General features: G+C 41.2%; 1 protein-coding gene across 1 annotated transcript in view; it reads right to left on the bottom strand.

Annotated features, from left to right (window-relative positions):
• LHFPL6 (LHFPL tetraspan subfamily member 6) overlaps positions 1–23,278 on the bottom strand; it is a 240,816-nt gene that overhangs the window by 26,540 nt on the left and 190,998 nt on the right. Inside the window, exon 3 of the mRNA XM_044913190.1 lies at positions 4,311–4,409. Within this exon, the coding sequence (XP_044769125.1) occupies positions 4,311–4,409 (99 nt within the window). The remainder of the gene's footprint in view (positions 1–4,310; positions 4,410–23,278) is intronic.

Raw genomic sequence — 23,278 nt, 5'->3', positions numbered from 1 at the left:
CAATCTTTGATTTGTAAAACCCGGTATTTTTGCAAAATTGCTGCAAAGCTTTGCACTTCATAACATATTAAAATGCTTGAGAAATAATCAATAGCCTTATAAAATTGTTTTCAAGGCACATAAAAAATTCTCCCTAAATCTCCTTGCTAAGGAAAAAAGGCATTTTAAAAACTAGAATCTAGGGGCCCCTGGGTGGCTCAGTTGTTAAGCGTCTGCCTTCGGCTCAGGTCATGATCTCAGGGTCCTGGGATCGAGTCCCACATCGGGCTCCCTGCTCCGCGGGAAGCCTGCTTCTCCCTCTGCCTCTGCCTCTGCTTGTGTTCCCTCTCTCGCTGTGTCTCTCTCTGTCAAATAAATAAAATCTTTAAAAAAACAAAACAAAACAAAACTAGATTCTACTAGACTTCTACCACAGTACGTTAAAACCACAAACGTGAGTTTCTATAAAATCTGTTTCTTGCCTAACTACTACTTATGTGTTTGGACTCAGTTTAAATACTCTTAACCTGGGAGGCCCTTCCTACCCACCCCCATCCCCACCCCCCCATTCCTACCTCCTCCAGTGTGCCTCCTTGGGCTCTTTCTTGGCTCTACTCCCTGCCTACCCTGCAACCTAAAACACACCCACACTCACCCTTTACCTACATAAACCCTTTACAGCCTTGAATGAAGGCTCAGCTAAAAATAATACTTCCTTAGGATGCCCCCAGGGGAGGTCCCGTCCGCTTGAACTGCCATATAGCAACTAAATAAAATAGCTGTCCGGCTGCCTTCAGCAGCCCGTAAAGCAGCCTTTAACATTACCCAGTAAGGAAATGAATTACTATGTATCAGCAAGGTTGAAAATTCCTAGGGAAGGCCTGCTTCCGGGATGGCTGAGCCTCCGCTGGTTCCTCTGCCTACCTCAGAGCCCCCGGAGGCTGCTTCTTCCTGCCTTTCTACCGGCTGCCAGAGGGAGGGGGAGCATGGCTTCTGGGGGCCTTTCCCTTAGGCATGTGACCCCCTTTTCCCCAAAGGCCTCTGGACACATCTCATGCCGTAATCCCTGGTCCAAATGGGCTTCAGCCTTCCCATCCCAAGCTAGTGTTAAGACGTAAGATGACCAGGATTAGTTTAGAGTGCTTGCCACCTATTTACAACCCGGCACAACAAGAAAAGTGTAGTATGTGGGCAGCATAGTAGGATAACTGGATGGGGCTGCCCTGCGCAGCCTCTGCCCTGGGCCCTGACCAGCCGTCCCGGCGGCTGAAGGGATCGATAAAGGAGCATTATCTGAAATGAACCTCTTTCTGGAGTGTCAGGGGTATGCGATGGTTGAAATCAGGGGTCCTCAGACGAGAGCGCCACCACCTGTTTTTGTAAACAGAATGTTATGGGAAGACAGTCACACCCATTTATACATGGAGCGGCCTTCCTGCTGCAAGTGCAGAGCTGAATCGTTGCAACAGAGACCATATGGCTCCCAAAGCGGAAAACAGTCACTAGCTGGCTCTTTACAGAGACGGTTTCTCAGCCTCTGGCCTAGAATCACCAACCAGCACGGAATAATATTGTAAGGCAACCATGAGGTCCATTGCCGTGCCCGACACCCTTCCTTTCTAACACACATGCCAGGGATATGATCTTCTTGAACATCTGCCTGTCCTGCTGGTTTTTTCAGTTCCCTGAGGGCAGTGAACAGGGTCTTTTAAAATGCCTTGCTGATGGCACATCCCCAGCACCTAGCCCAGGTCCTGGTGCACCGTAAGCACCTCATAAATACTTGTTGGCTGGATAATTGAATGAATGCACTCCTTAAATAATCTTCCATACAAAACCAAAAGCGATGGTTTCTTTCAGGATAGGCTTTAGAGAGAGAAAGTAACATTTCAGTAACGGGACGCCAAGAAAGTGGCCCACGCCCCACCATAAAGAAAACACGAACCTTAACGACATTAACATTACCCAACCCTCGGGAGGAAGATGTGCCTGCTCACTGTCTCCTTTGAGAGGTGGCAGCAATGGGCTTGGGTTCTCAGAAGTGGAAGAGGCAGGGTGTGTCTGTGGCAACCAGCATGCGTACCACTAAAACCGTGGGCCCCCGACCCATCCTTCCCGAGAATGCTCCCCCTCACACACATGCTGTGGCTCCCAACTCCAGTCCTAGGCTCTCCCAAGTTAGCACCATAATCTATGACTTCACTCATTTGCTGAAGCTCAGCCTTCATCAGCATTCAGGGGAACAGTAACAATTTTTTAAAGATAGAAAACAGAAGCAGTTTTGTAGGACGGTTTTGCAGGACCTAGAGCTCATTTTATCTATAAATAATGCCAGTTTTATTTTTTCCTCATCATCCAACTAAGAGAAATTTAAAAAGAAACAGGCAAAAATTAAAACACTGTAGTTTTTAAATTGTTAAAATGTCTTGGTGAGTTTAATCACAAAAGAAATTATTACCACCAGTAAAGAGGCAAATTTTTTCTTTTTTTTTTTTTAAGTTTGACATTCAAATTTTTAATCCACAATGCTGAGAAGATATAAACTACTGGGGATGCAGTAATGAAAACTGCAAAAACAGGATATGGGTTTCATTATAACCTGCTAATTAATACAGCACACACAATAGCAAAAGATCAGCAAGAACAGTTTTCTAATCAAGTTGAGGCGTGTGTGCAACAGCCAAGAATGCCCCAAACACCAGAAAAAGAAAAATGCGAAACACTGTGTTAAAATATCTCCCCTGGACACAGTTTGCTTTCCAAAAAAACCCAAAAAACAAACAAACAAAATGAAAAAACCCCACCAAAACCAAAAGGCAAGAAACAACCCCCAAACCAAAAACAAACAACAACAGCAACAACAAAACCAAGCTGACACTCAACTTTGTGCTGGCATTTTCCCTTCTCTGCGTTTCCAGCAATCACAAACGCATCCGGACTTGGGAAAGCCTTCATAAGGAGGGAAGCACAGTCAGAAATCTCTTTTATTTTTATCCATGCAAATTAGTAGTAGTTAATTGTACGGGCTTCTCCACCAAAAGAACTAGTATTATTTTGAGGGAAGCAGGGTGTTTGTCATCCAGAGTCAAACAGAAATTGCTTTATTTTCAAATTCACAAAACTGTGATGTGGTATCACATCCGTCCATTTTTCTCAAGATCTGACAAATTTTTTTCACAGAAGTTCTAACGTTGAATTTTTAAATGATGATTTGGGATAGACCAACTGACATTAGACCAACTCCCTCGAACATTTCTTCTTAGAGTGAAGTATTTAATGGGAAAAGTGAATGTTTAAGTTAGCAACTCACTTTGCACTAAAGGTCAAAAACTTAATCTGTCTATCCTTATATTAGAGGAAAGTATATTTGCTTGGCAATTGTCTTTGATGTAGTAACACCAATTCCAGAAAAAAGTCCTCAGAAAGTAATTCAATAAAGAAAAGATTTCCTTTCGTTAAATTTCTCATTACAATATGCCTTAAAATCACAGAAAACTGGACTAGACGAAATACCCAACTAGAAAGAAATAAGGACGTGTTTAAGGAAATGGAGGTTCATCAACCAAGCGAAATATAATCCAATTAGTACAGATTATAATGATGCAAACCATGTAGTACTCTACAACCTTTTTTATAGATTGCTAAATAGAACACACTATAACTACAAGTGAAAATTCCTGATCAGGACACACAAAACCAAAGTCATGAGGTGCCCTTCACCAGTGTGCGAACTTCTGACTACTCAATCACATCTCTCCCAGCTTCTCACATCTCTACGGGAGCATTATCTGAAATGAACTGCGGGGTCTCCTGATGGGCTTTTCTCATTCCTCCCTGGTGTTTTTGCTGTGCTGTATTCCTGGCTCGCTAGGTGCTTCTGTCTACTCCCAGACAACCTGCATGCATCACTGTGTTCAAGGCCCAGCCCTGCAACAAAGTTGTCTACTACTCTGGAGTGAAATCGCTTTGGATTTCTTAGCCCTGGACAGTGTTGTTGGCTTTATCCCCTCAGGCAGCCTGTAAATTCCAGAGAGTTCGCACATGCAATAAGTAATAAACACATGATTCTGAATGAACTGATCAATGAATATAAACTGTTCAGAGCACGGACTATTTCTTAGCTTTGTCTCCACAATACTTCGCCCAGTCCAGGCAAACGGTAGATTGCCAATAACTTCACTAAACAAAGAGATAAATGAAGGTCTGTGTATTGTTACATGTGACTGCTGGCTGTATGGTTCTCTTCCTCATGTCTCTTCTACTCTCCGCTTCTATGAGAGGTCAGATAAGGTTCTTTTCTAAAAGGAGTGCCATCAATGAAGAAAACTTACCCAGGTCAAACTGGCCGGAAACGTAGCCACAGGTCTGTCGGATTTCCTCACTGTCCCAGCCCAAGGGGTAGAGGGCACAGCCCGCACCGATCAACAAGCCTGAGAAGAGAGAAGCCAAGAGGGCTTTACCAGTATTCCTCTGCATCTCTAGATAAAGGCAGCACTGGAGGGGGTGGGGGTGGGGGGTCGATATTAGCAATATAACAGAAGATCATGGTGTCTGCTTTTTGGAAAGCACCAGCCACGGCTCCTGTAAGCAATCTAAGGTCAGTCTGATTCCATGAACAATTTCAAGTCTGCTTAAAAGGAAAGAAAAAACAACAAAACACTGATAGACAGCTTAGTTTGGTTCCAACTTTGCCTTTTGAAGCATTAAAAGCCTTGCAAACCCTGTTTAGGAAACACGATTCAGAAGCTTTCTAAATCACTCTTGTAAAAATCCAACCAATTCCTCCATCAGTCCACGTAAACAAGTAAATCAAGAGCAAGCAGAAGGGCCTAATAGGTTATGCTTCATCGTGCATTAGATTTTTTTTTTCCAGTTTAAGAATTAAAATAGAATGTTTTGGCATCATTCAATTTTACCAGGGACAGAGAAAACATAAAGATTTTCATGAACCACTTTGGCACACAACAATCGGACTTATTAACTGTACTACCTGCTATTACACTCCATTGAAAAGTTGAGAATCAGGGAGCATTGCTTCATCTCAGAAATATTCTAGAAGACGGACACTTATATAATATAAGTCCTCCTTGCAGCTAAGACCAAAAGTTTTGATGACCAAACTGAAGAAGGTGACGATTTTACTTTAATATATGAAGTTATCATGGCAGTGCACTCTGAGCAGACTGCTTTCGATAGGCGTGCCTTCAGTGTTGCTTCAAAGCCTAATGTGGGTCGGCAAGAAGCTGAATGAGGCTGAAGCACTCACCACCACAATCTGAGGGCTAATCAGAAAGTAACATCTTGTCCTATCAGGGAGTGAGCACTGTCCTCGTCCGTAAGTTCCACAAGGGTGCTGAGCCACACACACACACAGGAACACCACACACACAGTCTGATGGGTGGGAACACCAGCCCAATCTGGGAGAATGTGGGTTATACGGTGCTAAATGAGAGAGCCCCTGAAATGAGAAAAAAATCTACTAAGGTGGTAACGTTGAGGAGGAATGACAGGTCCCCAAGTGCCTCTAGAAGAGACTTCCAGTATTTCTGTATTGAATCCCTTTCTGTTCCCTTTTTTGCTTCTCCCCCTGCCCCTGGCAGATGACTCTTGCAGTTATAGCCCCCACGCATAAGTAGTCTCTTTCTATACAGGCACCTAAGGAGGGACTGCTTTCCATACTCTCCCCAACCTCTATGCTGAGCTGTGTGGAGAGATAGCCCCCATGAACTGACATGGATTTCTCACCCTGGCGCCCCTCCCTCCAGTCTGTCCCTTGGTCAACAGTAAAACAACCATTAATGCAGAGGGGCTGTGATCTGAGGGAATGCCTACAAAGAATCTTTGAAAGTGCAAATCCTGAATTCCAGGATGCCTTCTTGGATAAATATGAATTGTGTCGAGGCCGAAGAATAACCCAGAAAGCAACCCTATAAGGTTTTGCTGATTGAGCAAATGCCTCCAGTAACTGGTTTCCTTAGGCTCTTCCCCTTAGGACAGAATTTATAGTATTCTGAAGACAACTCTAAACCCGTGTTATCCACCATCAGGTAAAGAGATAATGAGGAAGCCAAAGTTTATGCAAATTGAATTCTATGAAGGTTTAATAAATAATGTGATCTCGCTACCATGATACTCAGTTCTTAAATTAATCAGTAACACCAATTTTTTGAGAACTTGTGAGCAATTTTTTAATGATGACATATGCAGAAAGAAAATTTTCAAATGTAAGAAAAACAAAAAATAGTAACATTTAAACCATCAGTTTTCTCTTTTTCTGATAAACAAATGATTAAATAGTCTCGTTTCAGAAGGCAGGAAAATGTGTCATGCATCACAAAAGTGGCTGTTTTGGTCCAGGCTGATGCCAGGCACTTTGGGAAACCAAATAGAAAGGAGATTATATACGGAGCACGTTGACCTGTAGTTTTCTAAGTGGTAGAACGCTTGGCAGTCAGGATTCTTTTGTAGAATGTTGGGGTGTCTTTGTGACACAATGAAATGTAAATTCAACCATATAAATGAAGAATAATTTTGTACATAAGAAATTTGTGGTATTTGTATGATTTAAAAAAAAATACCACGGACATAGCTCACATTAAAAAAAAAAAAGTGTTAGGGGAGGGCAACTAGCTTATCTGGATTTTTGTATTAATATTTATATAGCCTTTGTTTTGTCTTTTGCTAATGTTTGTTAACAGCAAAAGTACCGCAGATGACAAAGGGCTGGGAAACATTTCTGGGAGAAAAATGTATGTCACAAACCGATCAGTCTAATTGGCTATTGCAATTTTAGGTCCCACAGGTAACCACTGGTGGCCTCCCACTATCTTTCTACTGTTGTATGTCATGGAGAAAGCAAGTCTTAGACTAAATTCAGCCAAATATACAATGATGTTTATTAGTCAGCTGGCACAGAAAGCAGCCAGATGACCAATTCTGTAAGCTCAGTGAAACCCTCCTCCCCAAATCCATCACATAGTCATTCTAACAAGTGCCATCAACATACCATAAATACAACAAATATTCAACCGACATGTTGAAGACACTCCAGACAGTGTCTTCCATCTAAAGACCAGAGAGTTTACCCCTGCCCAACGCCGTGGCCATGAGCTCCATGTAGCAAACTTAAATTTAAGTTGATTAAAATTAAACGAAAAATTCATTTCTTCAGTTGCACCGGCCACACTTGAAGGGCCTGACAGCCACATGGCACTGTTGGCCACCATACTGGACAGGGCAGAGAGAGACCATTTTTACAATTGCAGAAAGTGCCACTGGAGAAAGCTATTCTCCACCTAAGACACTACTTCAGGAGGATGCTGGGTGGGACAGAGTCTTAAATCCTAAGCCTGATACTGCTTGTTAATCAAAATCATCTCTGCTCTTTTAGATTCTCCCTTTCTAGGTGGGGCTAGAGATGCGGAAACAACATTTCAGATCTCTTCTGCTGGCAGAAATTTTGGTTCATGTCTGTTAATGAGAAGCTCTCGTGTGGGATTCAGAAGGTAAAAGAGAGAAGTAAACCACTTCCCCATTGGCAGCTGCAACCAGGGGCATGCCTTTTTGTAGACAGTAGACGAGATTGGGGGAGTGGCTTCCAGGCAGTCTCCACAGCACCACCCACTAAGGGCAAATCCTCAGCTGTAGATTCTTTCTACCCCTGAACATCCTGATTTCCTGAATTCTTCTCTGCTCTTCACTTCCCCAGACCTAATAGGTCTGTGAAACTTTAAATCCCTGGGCTACATCCCTCCTACTTGAAATACCTGTGGTGGTTTCTTTCACCGGTCAGACTCTGGCTGGGACATGCCCAACTCGTGCTGATACAGGTCTTTCTTCTACCCTATAATTCGTACAGTGTCCATTTTCTCAATGAAAAATTCTCTCTAATACAACTTATGCTGATTACTAAACCTCAGCAAGTATAGATTGATATTAGAAGGCTTCTGGTAACCCTCTGTGGTGTGGTCTGTGGCTAAGGGAATTTATGTTAATTAACCCTCCCTGGAGTGTGAATTTCTGAAGTGAATACTCTAAATGTTCACCAACTGCCCCTAGCTTGTCAACTGGAGTCAACTAGCATTTTATTGTCCATACCGAAGTACTATATTGTGAAGTAAAGTTAGAGATAATTAAACATAAAAGAGAGAACATCTTTTTTATTATTGAAGTATTACCGACATACAATATCCTACTAGTTTCAGGTGTACATCATAGTGATCTGATATTTTTATATGTTATGAAATGATCATCATAAGTCTAGTTACTATTTGTCACCATACAGTTGTTACAATATCACTGACTATATTCTCTATGCTTTACATTACATCCTCATGACTTACTTATTTTATAACTGAAAGGTTGTACCTCTTAATCCCCTTCACTTATTTTTCCCATCCCATTTCCACCCCCCGCCCCGGTAATCAACAGTCCATTTCCTAGACCTATGAGTCTGTTCCTGTTATATTTTGTTTGTTCATTTGTCTTCTTTTTTTAGATTCCGCATATAAGTAAAATCATATGATATTTGTCTTTCTCTGACTTATTTCACTTAGCATAATAACCTTTAGGTCCATCCATATTGTTGCAAATGGCAAAATTTCATTCTTTTTCATGGCTGAGTAATATTCCATTATATATGTATATATCTCACATCTTCTTTATTCATCTATTAGTGGACACTTGGCTATTGTAAATAATGCTGTAGTGAACACAGGGGCACATATATCTTTTTGAATTAATGTTTTCATTTTCTTCAGATAAATACCCAGAAATGGAATTGCTAGACTGTATGGTAGTGCTATTTTTAATTTTTTGAGAACTTCATACTATTTTCCATAATGGCTATTCACACCAACAGCGCACAAGGGTTCTGTTTTCTCCACATGCTTGCCAACATTTGTTATTTTTTGTCCTTTTGATAACAGCCAATCTGACTGGTGTGAGGTGATATCTCGTTGTGGTTTAGATTTGCATTTCCCTGGTGATTAGTGATGCTGACATCTTTTCATGTGCCTGTTGGCCATCTGTATATGTTCTTTGGGAAAATGTCTATTCAAGTCCTCTGGCCATTTTTCAATTGGGTTGTTTGCTTCTGTTTTTGTTTTGTTTTATATTAAGATGTGTAAGTTCTTTATATATTTTTGGATATTAACCCCTTATTGGATATATCATTTGCAAATATCTTCTCCAACACCGTAGGCTGCCTTTCCATTTTGTTGATTGTTTCCTTTACTGTGCAGAAGCTTTTTAGTTTGATAAAATCCCATTTGCTTATTTTAGTTTTCGTTGCCCTTGCTTGAGGAGACTAGTCCAAAAAAATATTGCTAACACCAATGTCAAAAAGCTTACTATGTTTTCTTCTAGAAATGTTATGGTTTCAGGTCTTACATTCAAGCCTTCAATCCATTTTGAGTTTATTTTTGTATATGGTGTGAGATAGTGGTCCAGTTTCATTCTTTTGCATGTAGCAGTCCAGTTTTCCCAGAACCAGTTATTGAAGAGACTGTTTTTTCCCTATTGTATATTCTTGACCTTTGTCTTAGGTTTATTAACCATATATACATCGACTTATTTCTGGTCTCTCTATTCTATTCTATTGATCTATGTGTCTATTTTCATGCCAGTACCATACTATTTTGATTACTACAGTTTTGTAGTATAGTTTGAAATCAGAACGTGTGATACCTCCAGGTTTGTTCTTCCTTCTCAAGATTGCTTTGGCTATTTGGTGTCTCTTGTGGTTCCATGCAAATTTTAGGATGCTTTGTTCTAGTTCTGTGAGAAATGCCACTGGTATTTTGATGGGGATTGCAATGAATCTGTAGATTGCTTTGTGTAGTATGGATACTTTAACAATATTAATTCTTCCAATCCATAAGCACAGTATATCTTTCCATTTACTTGTGTCATCTTCAATTTCTTTCATCGGTGTCTTATAGTTTTCAGAGTACAGGTCTTCCACCTCCTTGGCTCAGTTAATCCTAGGTATTTTATTATTTTTGATGCAATTGTAAATGGGATTGTTTTCTTAATTTCTCTTTCTGATAGATTGTTATTAGTATGTAGAAACACAATCTATTTCTGTATCTATTCTGTATTTAGTATCCTGCAACTTTACTGAATTCATTTAATTCTAATAGTCTTTTGGTGGAGTGTTTATGGTTTTCTATATATAGTATCATGTCATCTGCAATTAGTGATAGGCTTACTTCTTCCTTTCCAATTTCAACGACTTTTATTTCTGTTTCCTGCCTAATTACTGTGTCTAGGACTTCCACTACTATGTTGAATAAAAGTGGGAAGAGTGGGCATCTTATCTTGTTCCTGATCTTAGAGGAAAATCTTTCAGCTTTTCACCATTGAGTATGATTGATGTTAGCTGTGGGTTTATCATATATGCCCTTTATCATGTTGAGGTATATTCTTTCTATATCCATTTTGTTGAGGGTTTTTAACAAAAATGAAGGTTGAAATTTGTCAAATGCTTTTTCTGCATCTATTGAGATGGTTATATGATTTTTACCCTTGGTTTTATTAATGTGATCTATCACGTTAATGTGGTATACCACATTGATTGATTTGCAGATGCAAACCCACTGTGGATCCCTAGAATAAATCCCACTTGATTGTGGCATATAATCCTTTTAATGTATTGTTGAATGCAGTTTCCTAATAATTTGTTGAAGTTTTTTGCATCTATGTTCATCAGGAATATTGGCCTATAGTTTTCTTTTTTTGTGGCATCTCTGTTTGGTTTTAGTACCAGGGTAACAACTGGTCTCATAAAATGAATTTGGAAGCATTCCTTCCTCTTAAATTCTTTTGGAATAATTGAGAAGGAGAGGTACTAACTCTTCTTCAAATGTTTGTAGATTCACCTGTGAAGGTATCTGGTCCTGGGCTTTTGTTTTTTTGGGATTTTTGGGTTATTAATTCAATTTTATTACTTATAATAGGTCTATTTCAATTTTTCTATTTCTTCATAATTTTGGAAAGTTGTGTGTTTCTAGGAATTTATCTATGGCTGGTTTAATGGTGATGAACTTCTTTAGCATTTGCTTGTCTAGGAAACTTTTTATCTTTTCTTCAATTCTTTGTGTGGATCTCTCTGGATTCATCTTGTTTTGGACTCTCTGTGTCTCCTGGACCTGGTTGTCTGTTTCCTGGTTAGGGAAATTCTTAGCCATTAGCTCTTCAAATATGTTTTCTAACCCTTTTTCTTTCTTGTCCTCCTGGGATCCCAATGGTGCAAATGTTAGTATACTTGATGTTGCCCCAAGAGGTCTCTTAAACAATCCTCATTTTTTAAAACTCTCTCCCTTTCTCTCTCTCTTTCTGTTCTGATTGAGTCATTTCCACTCTTCTGTCTCCCAGCTTGTGAATCCGTTCTTCTGTATCATCTAATCTGTTGTTGATTCTCTCTAGTGTATTTTTCATTTCAGTTATTGTATTCTTCAGCCCTGACTGGTTCTTACTTACATTTCCTAATCCTTTGTTGAAGTTCTCATTGAGTTCCTCCATTCTTTTCCCTAGTTTGTTACCTGTCTTTATAACCATTACTTTGAACTCTTTATCAGGTAAATTACTTATCTCCATTTCATGAGGGTTTGATTCTGGGGTTTTTATCTTGTTCTTTGGTTTGGAACATACTCCTTTGTCTCATTTTGTTTGACCTTCCGTGTTTGTTTCTATGAATCAGGGAGAATGGCTACTTCTCTGATCTTGAAGGAGTGGCCTTGTATAGAAACAACCCCTTTGTTAGACTGCATGTGCCTGGTGGCTTTGGCAAGCTGGCTGGAGAAGGAACAGACACAGACAGGTGGAGAAGGGGTCCCAGGGTGAGACAGTAGGGTCCCAGTGACAGGAGGGCTAGAACTGGCGAGAGCACCAGGGCCACTTTGATAAGATGGCTGAAGCTCAGGTGGGTATGGGAGTGGGGGCCTATGGCATGCCACACCAGGGCCAGCTTGGGGGAATGGCAGGAGCTGATGTGAGCCAGGGGCCCAGGGCATGATAGGCCAGCAGGCCAGCTAGAGTGCCTGGACCCTGCTTCTGCCCACAATATCGAGCTGAAGAGGGGATATGAAAAATGGTCTCACTGGTCCTCCAACCCTGGAGACAGTTCCAGCAGTTCCTCACCTGTTTGTGGATGCTGTAAGGTTAGCAAATGGATTTCTTTCACTTATAGTCTGGTTGCTCTTTAAACCACTATTTTTTTGCTGTGCCCCAAGGTGGGAGAGTCTGCTCATGGGCCCCTCAGTGTTATTATCCCTCAGTGACTCTGCAGGTCACTGAGTTGGAGGTGGGGTTTCTGTCATTGCAGTGTCTCTGTCTCTCCTACTCTTCTATATGTAGTCTCTCCATCATTTGTTGTGCAGAAGCTGTTCAATCAAACTTCAGTTCTTCTTGAGGAGGAACTGCTCTGTATGTTAGTATAGGTTTGGTGTATCTGTGGAAGGAAGTGAGTTCAGGGTCTTACTATGAAGTAAGAGAAGAGAAGAAATGAGAAATCTGTCATTTTTCAGTTTTAGACATGTTAAACCTTAGACCATGTTGTAGAAATCAATGTTTCATGGAAGTGTAGTTTGAAAATCCCTGAACTAGACACCTCTTAGTTGTTATACTGCCTGCTGAAATGGGGCTCAGAGAATATTCTGGAACTTGAGGTGGTTGCCCAAATGATATCTTAGTGATCTAATAAGTTTTAATGGCTCTTGTTGCCTAATTCACTCCTGGAGAGCAAACGGCTCAGTGAGAATCTCTGGCTCATAAACTTTTATATCATCTACATGGATTTTCTTTATCAGGTTTATAAATCTGGTGGTTTATAAACTTCAAGAGCTTAATTATGTGGTATTTTAACCACATCCTTTTGTCATTGCCATAAAAAGATGTCATGAAAAAATAGTCACATTATCACATTTTGGGAAAATCTGTGCCTATAGGAGTAGAAATGAGGAAAGACAGTGTGAAGCAAGGCAACAACCTGGGGAAGGTAGTAACGGGGGTGGGGGGGATGGAGGAGGTCTGAGATCATTTGCAGCTACAGGCTCATTTGTAACTAAGAAGCAATCTATTTTTACAATCCTAAGGGGTCATGAGTAAATCACAAATTAGCATACATTAGCTCAATCTTTAGTTTTTACCTGGCACCTAGCTGAAATCAGCTATCCAGGGGCAAGAGATCATGAAGGTCAGTTTGTAGGAGGTCTTAGAAATTTAGAGAGATGTTGCTTCCCATAAAGAATGGAAATAATAATCCAAGAAATGACTCAATAATTCCTAAATGAAAAAAATTCTATTTTTTTGACTATGACGCCATTCCAACCTGAATGCCCTAGGGTTTTGGTCTCACCCTGTTTATGACCATTACAGTAGTTAAAGAGCCAGGTTGGTGGAATGACATCTAAGGAGAAGCCAGTGTTAATGGAGAAGAGACAGCACACATAAATGCGATGCAAGCAATCAGGAGCTGTGCTGTGATGTTATGTTATAAAAGACATCTACCTTTCTCCCCAAATGGATTCTTGTACCTAAATCTTACCTAAAACTCTGCCTGCCCATAAACCACCTTTGGGAGAGTTCCTAGTGGAAACTCTATTCACTTTCACACAATGCTGGAAATATCTGCCATGATACTAATTATTTCTTAGAATTCAAGTGTGAAGTCTGAAGTTTGTAAAGAGCTGAGTGGTCAAAGTAAGAACCAGATGCTGGGAATTTTCCCTTCTGCAAAACTCTTTCTATTCAAAGTTGGTACTTAACACTTAGCCAGAGCAATATTAACATAACAATTCGGCTCCTGCCAAGAAGGCAAAACAAACCTCTAGACAGCCAATGCCAATTACTCTCCACAGGTGGTAAGAATAGAGTCCTCATGTTAGACTCAGAAAGCCTTATTTTTTCCAGGCACTCTTGAAAGTTTTTATGTGATCTCACTTTTTTCCATGACTATCGCTCCATTCTTTTTCCACAGTTTATTTTTTTTTATACTGTGACTTTTTTCACTTATTGCCCCTTCAGTGGTCACACCAGTGTTTCCCATCATTTCATCCTTTATGTTTTTTGGATACTTTTATCCATCCTCCAGTTCCTTTATCTTCCTTTCTGTAGCAAGCACAGAGGGAAATTGTTTTCTTTACTCTTCTCAAGCTGCTCAGTCTTGGAGCCTGTTATCTGGATTTCTCTTTGGATGATGTTGGCACATTTCCATCTCCAAGTCTCCATATGCTAATTTATGTACACAATTCTCGTCCATTCTCACCCCCTACATAACTGTCCCTTTACAAAACAAATCCACTGGTGGGGAGGAAATAAGAGCAAGGGCCAGTATTACAACTCTTCGGACCTTGAAAGCACCATTACAGGGAAGCTACAGTTGACCCCTGAACAACACAGGGGCCAGGGGCACTGACCTCCTGTGCAGTCAAAAATCTGTGTATAACTTTTGATTTCCCCAAAACTTAACTACTAATAGCCTACTGTTTGCCAAAAGCCTTACAGATAACATAAAGTCAATTAACACATATCTTGTATGTTATATGTATTATAGACTGTATTCTTACAGTCTAGCTAGAGAAAAAAAATGTTACTAAGAAAATTATAAGGAAGAGAAAATACATGTACAGTGCTGCACTGTATTTATTGAAAAAAGTCCGTATATAAGTGGGCCCATGCAGTTCAAACCTGTGTTGTTCAAGGCTCAACTGCATTTAAGTATCCTATAAGAAGGAGGCTTATGCAGGCTCATAAACCACACCTCCCTTCAAAGTGCTTTCTGGAAACTGAGGTATAGAGGATGAAAGAGGCTTGTCCAAGGACCCAGAACCCAGATCAATCCCAGGGCTCCTGGATTCCAGACCAGGCCTCTTTTCCACCTATCATGATCCCAATGCTTGCTTGCACATCAGGCCATTCCAAGGTCACACACTCGCCACCGGCTACCCGAGTATAGCTACAGCTGTGTTGGATTTCACCAACATCATGTTTTACTAAGTGGGGCTTCTCGCCGGCAACTACGTATTTCGTGGGTCTCATTTAAAGATGTGCCCACGCCGAACTGGGTAGCTGGCACAGAGCCAAGTCAAGATGGTCCCATTATGTGACTCAGGGGCCCTGACCAGTCCCAAAGGCATTTCTGACTGGGGACTAATCAGTTCTTTGGGTATGTCTTGAATTTTCTTATCTCTGAAGGTTGAATCCCTTCCCTTTGAGATACGCTCACTCCTTACTTACTTCATGCTCGGGCTCCACCATGAAAATATTAGCTGACACTTCTCCAAAGGAGGCATACAAATGGCTAACAGACACATGAAAAAATGTTCATCATCATTAGCCATCCAGGAAATTCAAATCAAAACCACATTGAGATACCACCTTACACCAGTTAGAATGGCAAAAATTGACAGGGCAAGAAACAACAAATGTTGGAGAGGTTGTGGAGAAAGGGAAACCCTCTTACACTGTTGGTGGGAATGCAAGTTGGTACAGCCACTTTGGAAAACAGTGTGGAGGTGCCTCAGAAAGTTAAAAATAGAGCTACCCTATGACCCAGCAATTGCACTACTGGGTATTTATCCCAAAGATATAGATGTAGTGAAAAGAAGGGGCACATGCACCCCAATGTTCATAGCAGCAGTGTCCGCAATAGCCAAACTGTGGAAACAGCCGAGATGCCCTTCAACAGATGAATGGATAAAGAAGATGTGGTCCATATATACAATGGAATATTACTCAGCCATCAGAAAAGATGAATACCCAACTTTTGCATCAACATGGATGGGACTGGAGGAGATTATGCTAAGTGAAATAAGTCAAGCAGGGAAAGTCAATTATTGTATGGTTTCACTTATTTGTGGAACATAAGGAATAGCATGGAGGACATTAGAAGAAGGAAGGGAAAAATGAAGGGGGGGCGGAAATCAGAGGGGGAGACGAACCATGAGAGATATGGAGTCCAGGAAACAAACTGAGGGTTTTAGAAGGGGACGGGGGTGGAGGGACCTGTTAGCCTGGTGTTGGGTTTTAAGAAGGGCAGGTATTCCATGGAGCACTGGGTACTATACACAAACAATGAATCATGGAACACTACATCAAAAACTAATGATGTACTGTATGGTGACTAACATAACATAATAAAAAAAAAAAATACTAGCTGTTAAGGTCTAGAAGCCTCAACACGCAGCCTGCCCTGGCCACCCCAACAAGGAGCTACAGGTTTTACCACCCCCCAACCAGAGCCATGAGCTCCTACTGGGGTGCACTGTATACCATTTATCTGGGGCTTACTACCTTGCTATAGTTATTCACAAGTATTACAACTCCTGGAAAGCCAAAAACTCTACCATATGTTTACTTGCGTCTAACTCACTGGTTCATGATATTTGTTAAATGTTAAATAGCAGTAATATGATTTATTTAGTATTTACAAAAGCCTCAGCATAATTATAAAATATTTATAGAACAGATCATATAAAATATATCATTGCCCTCATTTAGCAAAGGAGGAGAGGCTTAGAGAAGCAGGCTCATGCTCATGAGGCTACTAAGCAGTCATGCAGGGACTTATATCCAGGTCTGTCTGAGCTCTAAGCCAATATTTCTAAACTCTACCTTCTAATGCCTCCCAAGTCCCCAAGTGTTCACAGTCTCAGCTCTGGCTCATCTCCCACGTCCACACATGTACTGAACCCTGCATATAAATGGAAAAGGAAGAACTGAGCAGAAGATCAAGCAGGATTGCAAGCCATCTTTTCTCTAGGGATTGACTCTATTGTCACCTGTATCCAAAGGTAGGGGTTCTTGAGAGCCCTACAGTTTCCCCCTTCCCCTGCTACCAGGTAAGGAGAACCTGGATGTGTGCTGCAGCACACAAAGAGCTCTGTCCACAAAGAGCACATCAAGGCATAAAGATGAAAAATGGATTCTTCATCATCAGAAGTCTAGCCTAGGAAAGCATATCCTATCATAGCACTAAAATATAAAATAGAAACATGACCATTTTGGAACTATCTAAACTCTTGTTAAAAATGACAGTAAGACTCTTTCTTTGCTGAAAACATCTTGCAGAAGAGAACATACTTTAGATTTTCTTAAGAGGCTTTCAAAATGGCTCCTTGGTTCTTATTTCTTCTCCTTTTCCAGTTCATGGGTCAGAAGACACGAAAGACATACATCAGAATACCTGCTTCTTCGCTCAGAGCAAAAACTTCTCAAACTAATTTCAGCCACGAGTGACTTGTCATCTTTGCTCTTTCTAGAGTCGTAGGCAGTCATTGGTAGAAAGCAAGTTGTTTCAAACAATGAAATTTGGGGGGACATTTTGCCATTTCTATCTGACAGATTTCTGGTAAATTACATGAGCTTAAAAGCCACGGTCTTTCTAACCTTAGTAAAGAAATTCCGGTTCTACCACTTCACTTTTTTTGGGCTCAGTTTTCCTGATCTGTAAAATGAGGACAATATCTACCTCTTGGAGTTGTGGCAAAGATTAAATGAGATCGTGCACGTAAAGCAGGGGGCACAGTGCCTTACAGTAAGGGTACAACGAATGGTCTCTATTGTCAGGCTTTAGACTTTGTGCCACATGTGGAGGGAGGCTGGAGGATTTGGTTCAAGCCAATATGTGTTTGTACACAATCTCCTGAAATGGAGTCCTCGAGTCCTCTGCTCTCAGAGAAGGTCCTCTTCTCAGCCGGAAGGCGGGGACGGTTTCCAGCAAGGACATTCCTGGAATGGTGAGCCACAATCACTTGCCCCAAAAGTCCTATCTGCCATGTAAACCTCAGTAGGAACAAATGAAATAGCCTGATAATCCTCACATTTAGGCGAGGAATTCATATGCTACTACCGAGGCTAATAATATTTTTGTCTGTTCCATTTTGCTTTGGTTTTCGTTGCATTTTACTTTTAAAGACAATTTTGGCTTTTCTGTGAGGTAGGTAGAACCAGTTCTGGCGTCCCCATTTAGTAGATGAAGGAATGGAGTCACAGACAGGTGGGGAGGTCTGAGCTTCATCAAGTGGATAACCTGGGGCAGAGCTGGGCCACAGCCTCAGCGTACCTGACTCCTACTTCTATGCTTTGGTTCACTGTCTTTACTCCGACACTACGAGAAGGGAGCCAACAGTGCTCAGTGCTGCAGCTATGCCTCTGAAATAAACAAAAATGCTAATTTTCACGGACTCTAAGGTGTTCTGCAGTGTTACAGCAGGAGAGAATTAAAGACACAGTCCTGCATTTCCAGAGTTGTGTGGCTCAGTACAGTGCTTCGCTGACTTACCAGCACACAAAACAGCTTGGAGGGCTTGTTCAAAATGTCAATTCTGGTTCTATAGTTCTGGGGTGAGGCCGGGTCTCCTGTGATTCAAGCATCTCATGGTGGGACAGACATGGGACCACACTGTGGGCCCTAAGGGTCGAGCGGGTATAGAGCTGGCTTTGATGTTGATCGTGTCAGGTGCAAATCCTGACACCCCCTAACCAGATGTGTGACCTTGAGCAGCACGCTTTTGAATTCTCTGAGCTCAGATTTTCATCTACATAACGTACATAACAGACCTAATGGTACCATATCTTTAGCATTTTTATTAGAAATAAATGGCTTAATAAAAGTGCCTACTTCTGTGCTTGGCATAAGATATGTATCAATATTGATATTGATATTGTACCACTGGACCTGCTGTCTTAGAATTGCAAACATTTCATGCTATTGGAGCTTCCAGTTTCAGATGCTTCATTAGCAGCTATAGGTGCTCATCAAACAGATAAACAAATAAACTAAAACACTAACCAAAAGCAGAGGGCTCTGCCATACTGCTTACTCATGTTGTCACAGCAAATATCTCTTCTGAAACTAACCACATCTCTATCACTAAGAGTAATTACATTCTTTTTTTCTCCTCCAACATGATATTATGAAAATGATCAGACTTACAAAGAAGTTGGAAAAATTGTATACTGAACGCCCATACACCCATGATCTAGATTCTACGATTAACACGTTTTAAAGTCTGCTCTATTACCTATCTATCCATTTTCCATTCCTCTATTGATCCGTCAATTCATCTTTTTTGGTGGGGGGGTAGGTTTCAAGCATCAGTCCATATGACGCCTCTCTCATTATTCATCCTCTAGCCTCTTTCTTCCCTTGGCCCAGTAGCTTGCACAGAGCTAGGAGGCAGACACAGAAGTCGGACTCAAAAGCCACAGCTGACGCAACACGACATCCTTATGGTCTGATGCTTCTAAATGGGGACCCAGCAGCGCGGAAGGGATTTATGTATAAATCGAGAGCAACGAAGACCTATAAGCTGTTCACATTTCTCAAACAACCACCTCACAACCTAAAACAGGGCTGGCTTGCTGTTTGACCCAGTAATGCCTGTAAGAACTTCACAAGACATTTCACAAAGCCCAGAATGACAACAACACAGAGTTCCAGCCCAGCGCAGCCACTCAGCTCAGAGTTTTCAGTGGACACGTTTTCTCTTAAGGATCACTGCTGTTTCGTACAAACTGTATCACTCCTGATCCCCCCTACAGAAGAAAAAAGGAAAGAACAATGGTCACATTTCAACATGAAAGTGTCCTGAGAGTGCTGGACTAGGCTCCAACAATATCTTGTCAACACCAAACAAACAAACAGACAGACAAATAGACAACCTGGCTGTAAGTCAACGCACACTGCAAACTTAACCTAGTCCATCCCTGTTTTGAAAATGCAATGCTAATTCCACACCAGACTGGGGTCAGTTTCATGTCGGCAAACGGTGGTTACCGCATTCAGATAAATATTCAGGGAGTAAACTGTTAGGGACGAGGGCTTTGGAGTCTTACCTGTCCTCGAATATTGGGTCTGCTACTTACTAGTTCCTGACTGAGCAAGGCTCTTACGCTTGAGCCCCAAGAGTTCCACTGATAAGATGGCTCTACCAGTGCCTCTTTACAGAGTTGTCCGGAGGACGAGCTAGAATGTCCCGGCACAGTGCAGGGCATATAAAAGTAGATTCCTCTTATGAAATGATGAGGAGGGGCGCCTGGGTGGCTCAGTCGTTAAGCGTCTGCCTTCGGCTCGGGTCATGATCGCAGGGTCCTGGGATCGAGCCCCGCATCGGGCTCCCTGCTCCGCGGGAAGCCTGCTTCTCCCTCTCCCGCTCCCCCTGCTTGTGTTTCCTCTCTCACTGTCTCTCTCTCTGTCAAATAAATAAATAAAATCTTTAAAAAAAAAAAATGAAATGATGAGGAAAGAGAAGGGGAAGGTAATATTCCAAATATTTGTATTTATTTCCACAACAGTGGCTCTATGAAAACAAGAGGAATGGTAGAGCCAGACTCTGCCCTGGCTGGAGTGGCTTAGGCAGATCACTGCCTTTGATCTTCAGTGTCTCCCTCACGGCCAGTGTGGATAAAGCCCCCTGCACCTCTAGGGCATGGCAAGATGACCCAAGAAATGCACGCCAGTTGCCCAGGGCATGGTAGCTGCTCCCGTAGAGGGTGGTTTGGCAGGTTTGCACATGACAGGGGAGGGTGCCCTGCAGATCACTCAGGGTAAGCCCACAGGGAGGATAATGTGTTTGGAGGAAAATATCACCCTCCCAAATTCTGACATCCTAATATCATAAAATTACCCAAGACAGTGGAGAATTCAGGTAGACAAACCACCTTCCAAAGGAGTGATGAGCTCCCTGGGGCTTTTCCTTCGGCTTCCCTGTAAGTGCTATTTTAGGATTCTGTTTCAGTTCTAACATAACAATATTTAGGAGGCAGAGTAAAACCTCTCTCCTTCACTAAAACATCAAGTGCCCACAAACAGACAGATTCCATGGCTGCAAACCCTGTTCATTTATTTCTACTTGACCTTAAAAAAAAAAAGTGTCAGGATAAGAATGATTTATGTTCGTATTTATTTTTAAGGTCCTTAAGTACTTCAATCAGGGGCCCCACAACAACACTAAAGTCAGATGCCAGGCATATTTTTTAAAAGTAGTAAAATCTACATGTGCTGAAATGAACAGTTAGTGAAAGACTTTCTACAAATTGAGAGGGACGAGGCCTCTGTGCAGTTTATAACCTGCCACAGTGAGCTGCTTGAAGGCTTGAAGCTCAAGCAAATTCGAAGAGTATTTAAAATACTTTTGAAAATGTAATGAAGGGAGCATAAAGGGAAAATCTTATGTAGTAATGAAGACATGACTACCATGCAGTGAAGTAGTGCTTTCTCTTTAAGTTCTAGATATTACCAGGTACCTTCCTAACAACAACAACAAAAAAATGAAAGCCTGGAGTTGTCCGGATGTTTTGTCTTGACAAACTATCAGAGCAGAGACTAGACTTAAAAATCTCTGTCTTTACAACTGGTTTTGATGCCACAGTGAGAACATATTCCACAAACACTGCTACAGTGTTGGAGGGCAATTCAGAGCGCAGCCTTGGAAGATGACCATGTGCCCCTCTGGCTTGGAGATCCTGGGTCCTCAGCAGTAAAATAGGAATAAAATCCATACATAGAGCTGCTGTAAAGATTATTTTATATACATATGCACCAAATACACAAGCCTTCATATACGCACATGTATGCATATACACAAGCAATATGTAATTACAGATGTGGCCTATGTTGTCATTTGAGTATAACATATACAGATTATATATACACACGTGGTTTTTTTGGACTAGACTATAAGGCATTTATAACAGGTTTCTACTAACTTTCTGGCTTAGATATATGTTATTTTCACTATGTATATACTCGTTAAAGCACCTTTTTCACCACTAAAAAAAGTTGGAGAGTATTAATATACGATAAAATCATCAATAGGTGCCATTGAGGGGGTACAGGTGGCCAATGGACTTAAGACAGACATTTCTTTAGGTGGTGCCTGGGTGGCTCAGTCGTTAAGCGTCTGCCTTCAGCTCAGGCCATGATCCCAGGGTCCTGGGATCGAGCCCCGCATCGGGCTCCCTGCTCCGCGGGAAGCCTGCTTCTCCCTCTGCTGCTCCCCTTGCTTGTGTTCCCTCTCTCCCTGCCTCTCCCTCTGTCAAATAAATAAATAAAATCTTAAAAAAAAAAAAAGACATTTCTTTAAAGATTTTTTCCCCCCTAATCTACCTTCTTGGGTATCAGGAAAGAAAAACCTCATTTATTTTCCTCAGGTCTTTTTAGAATACCATCAATTCCACTAAAAAACAGTAAAGCCATCTGGAATAGCTGACAGACAACAATTTGGAAGCAATTTCTTTCGAGACAACTATAATGATTTTCCTTTTCTGTTTTCTTTCCCTCTTGAAATGTCAAGGATAACTGAAACTTTTTACTTTTCCATCTGTGAGTTACTGATCAGTTTCAAACAAGTTTAGAAAGTACTTGAAAATTTGTTTCCAGTCAACTTAATACTGTTTTTTTTTTCTTTAAATCTATTTTGAAAGTACCACATTCTGTCTTAAGTACCTTTTTGATATTTAGAAAATAAAAAATACTGGGTGCCTGGGTGGCTCAGTCGTTAAGCGTCTGCCTTCGGCTCAGGTCATGATCCCAGGGTGCTGGGATCGAGTCCCGCATCGGGCTCCCTGCTAGGCGGGGAGCCTGCTTCTCTCTCTGCCTCTGCCTCTCTGTCTCTCTGACTCTCATGAATAAATAAATAAAACATTTAAAAAAAACAAAACAACAAAAAAAAGAAAAGAAAAAATACTTAAAAACACAAATTGAAACATGATTACAAAGTATTTCACAATGGACAAAAACACTCTTAAGTATTTAAAATACCATCATAAGCAGACACAATGAAGTCACTCATATCTTTTTCAAATAGATTATCCCAAGAGGTTTAATAAAATGAACACAGAAACAAACCCCCACATGGGTAAATGCTGCATCTTGCAGAGTAGAACTCACAGACGATAGAATGCAGAATTCTCATTCTTAGCTTGTTGATTTAGTTACCTGAAGAGGAATTCTACACACACACAGAGAATAATACTAACCTCTTCATGAATGGAGCTGGTAGGCTTTTGGGTCTCTGCAAAGCATGGCGTTCTTTGCTATGGAGGGATTAAAAAAACTGAAGAAGATAAGATCCATTCACTGTAGCATCTGAGATGGAGAAAAGTAACATGGAAACAACACTTCAAGCTTGTACGTGTTACATGTTAGCAGCAAAAGCAGTAATTGCCATTGAAATCAGTCAATTTTTGGCTGGAACTCACTGGCAGGATGAGAGGGGCTCTAGTAAGTGGATGTAGTCATCCCTGGGGGAGAAGAGGACAGGGAAGATGGGCAGGTGCAAGTCCGAGGAAGAT

The sequence above is a fragment of the Neomonachus schauinslandi genome, chromosome 3 (genome assembly GCF_002201575.2).
Source record: "Neomonachus schauinslandi chromosome 3, ASM220157v2, whole genome shotgun sequence".
NCBI classification, from domain to species: domain Eukaryota; kingdom Metazoa; phylum Chordata; class Mammalia; order Carnivora; family Phocidae; genus Neomonachus; species Neomonachus schauinslandi.
Note: the sequence above shows the minus strand (reverse complement) of the source record. Positions and strands in the feature narration are given on the sequence as shown.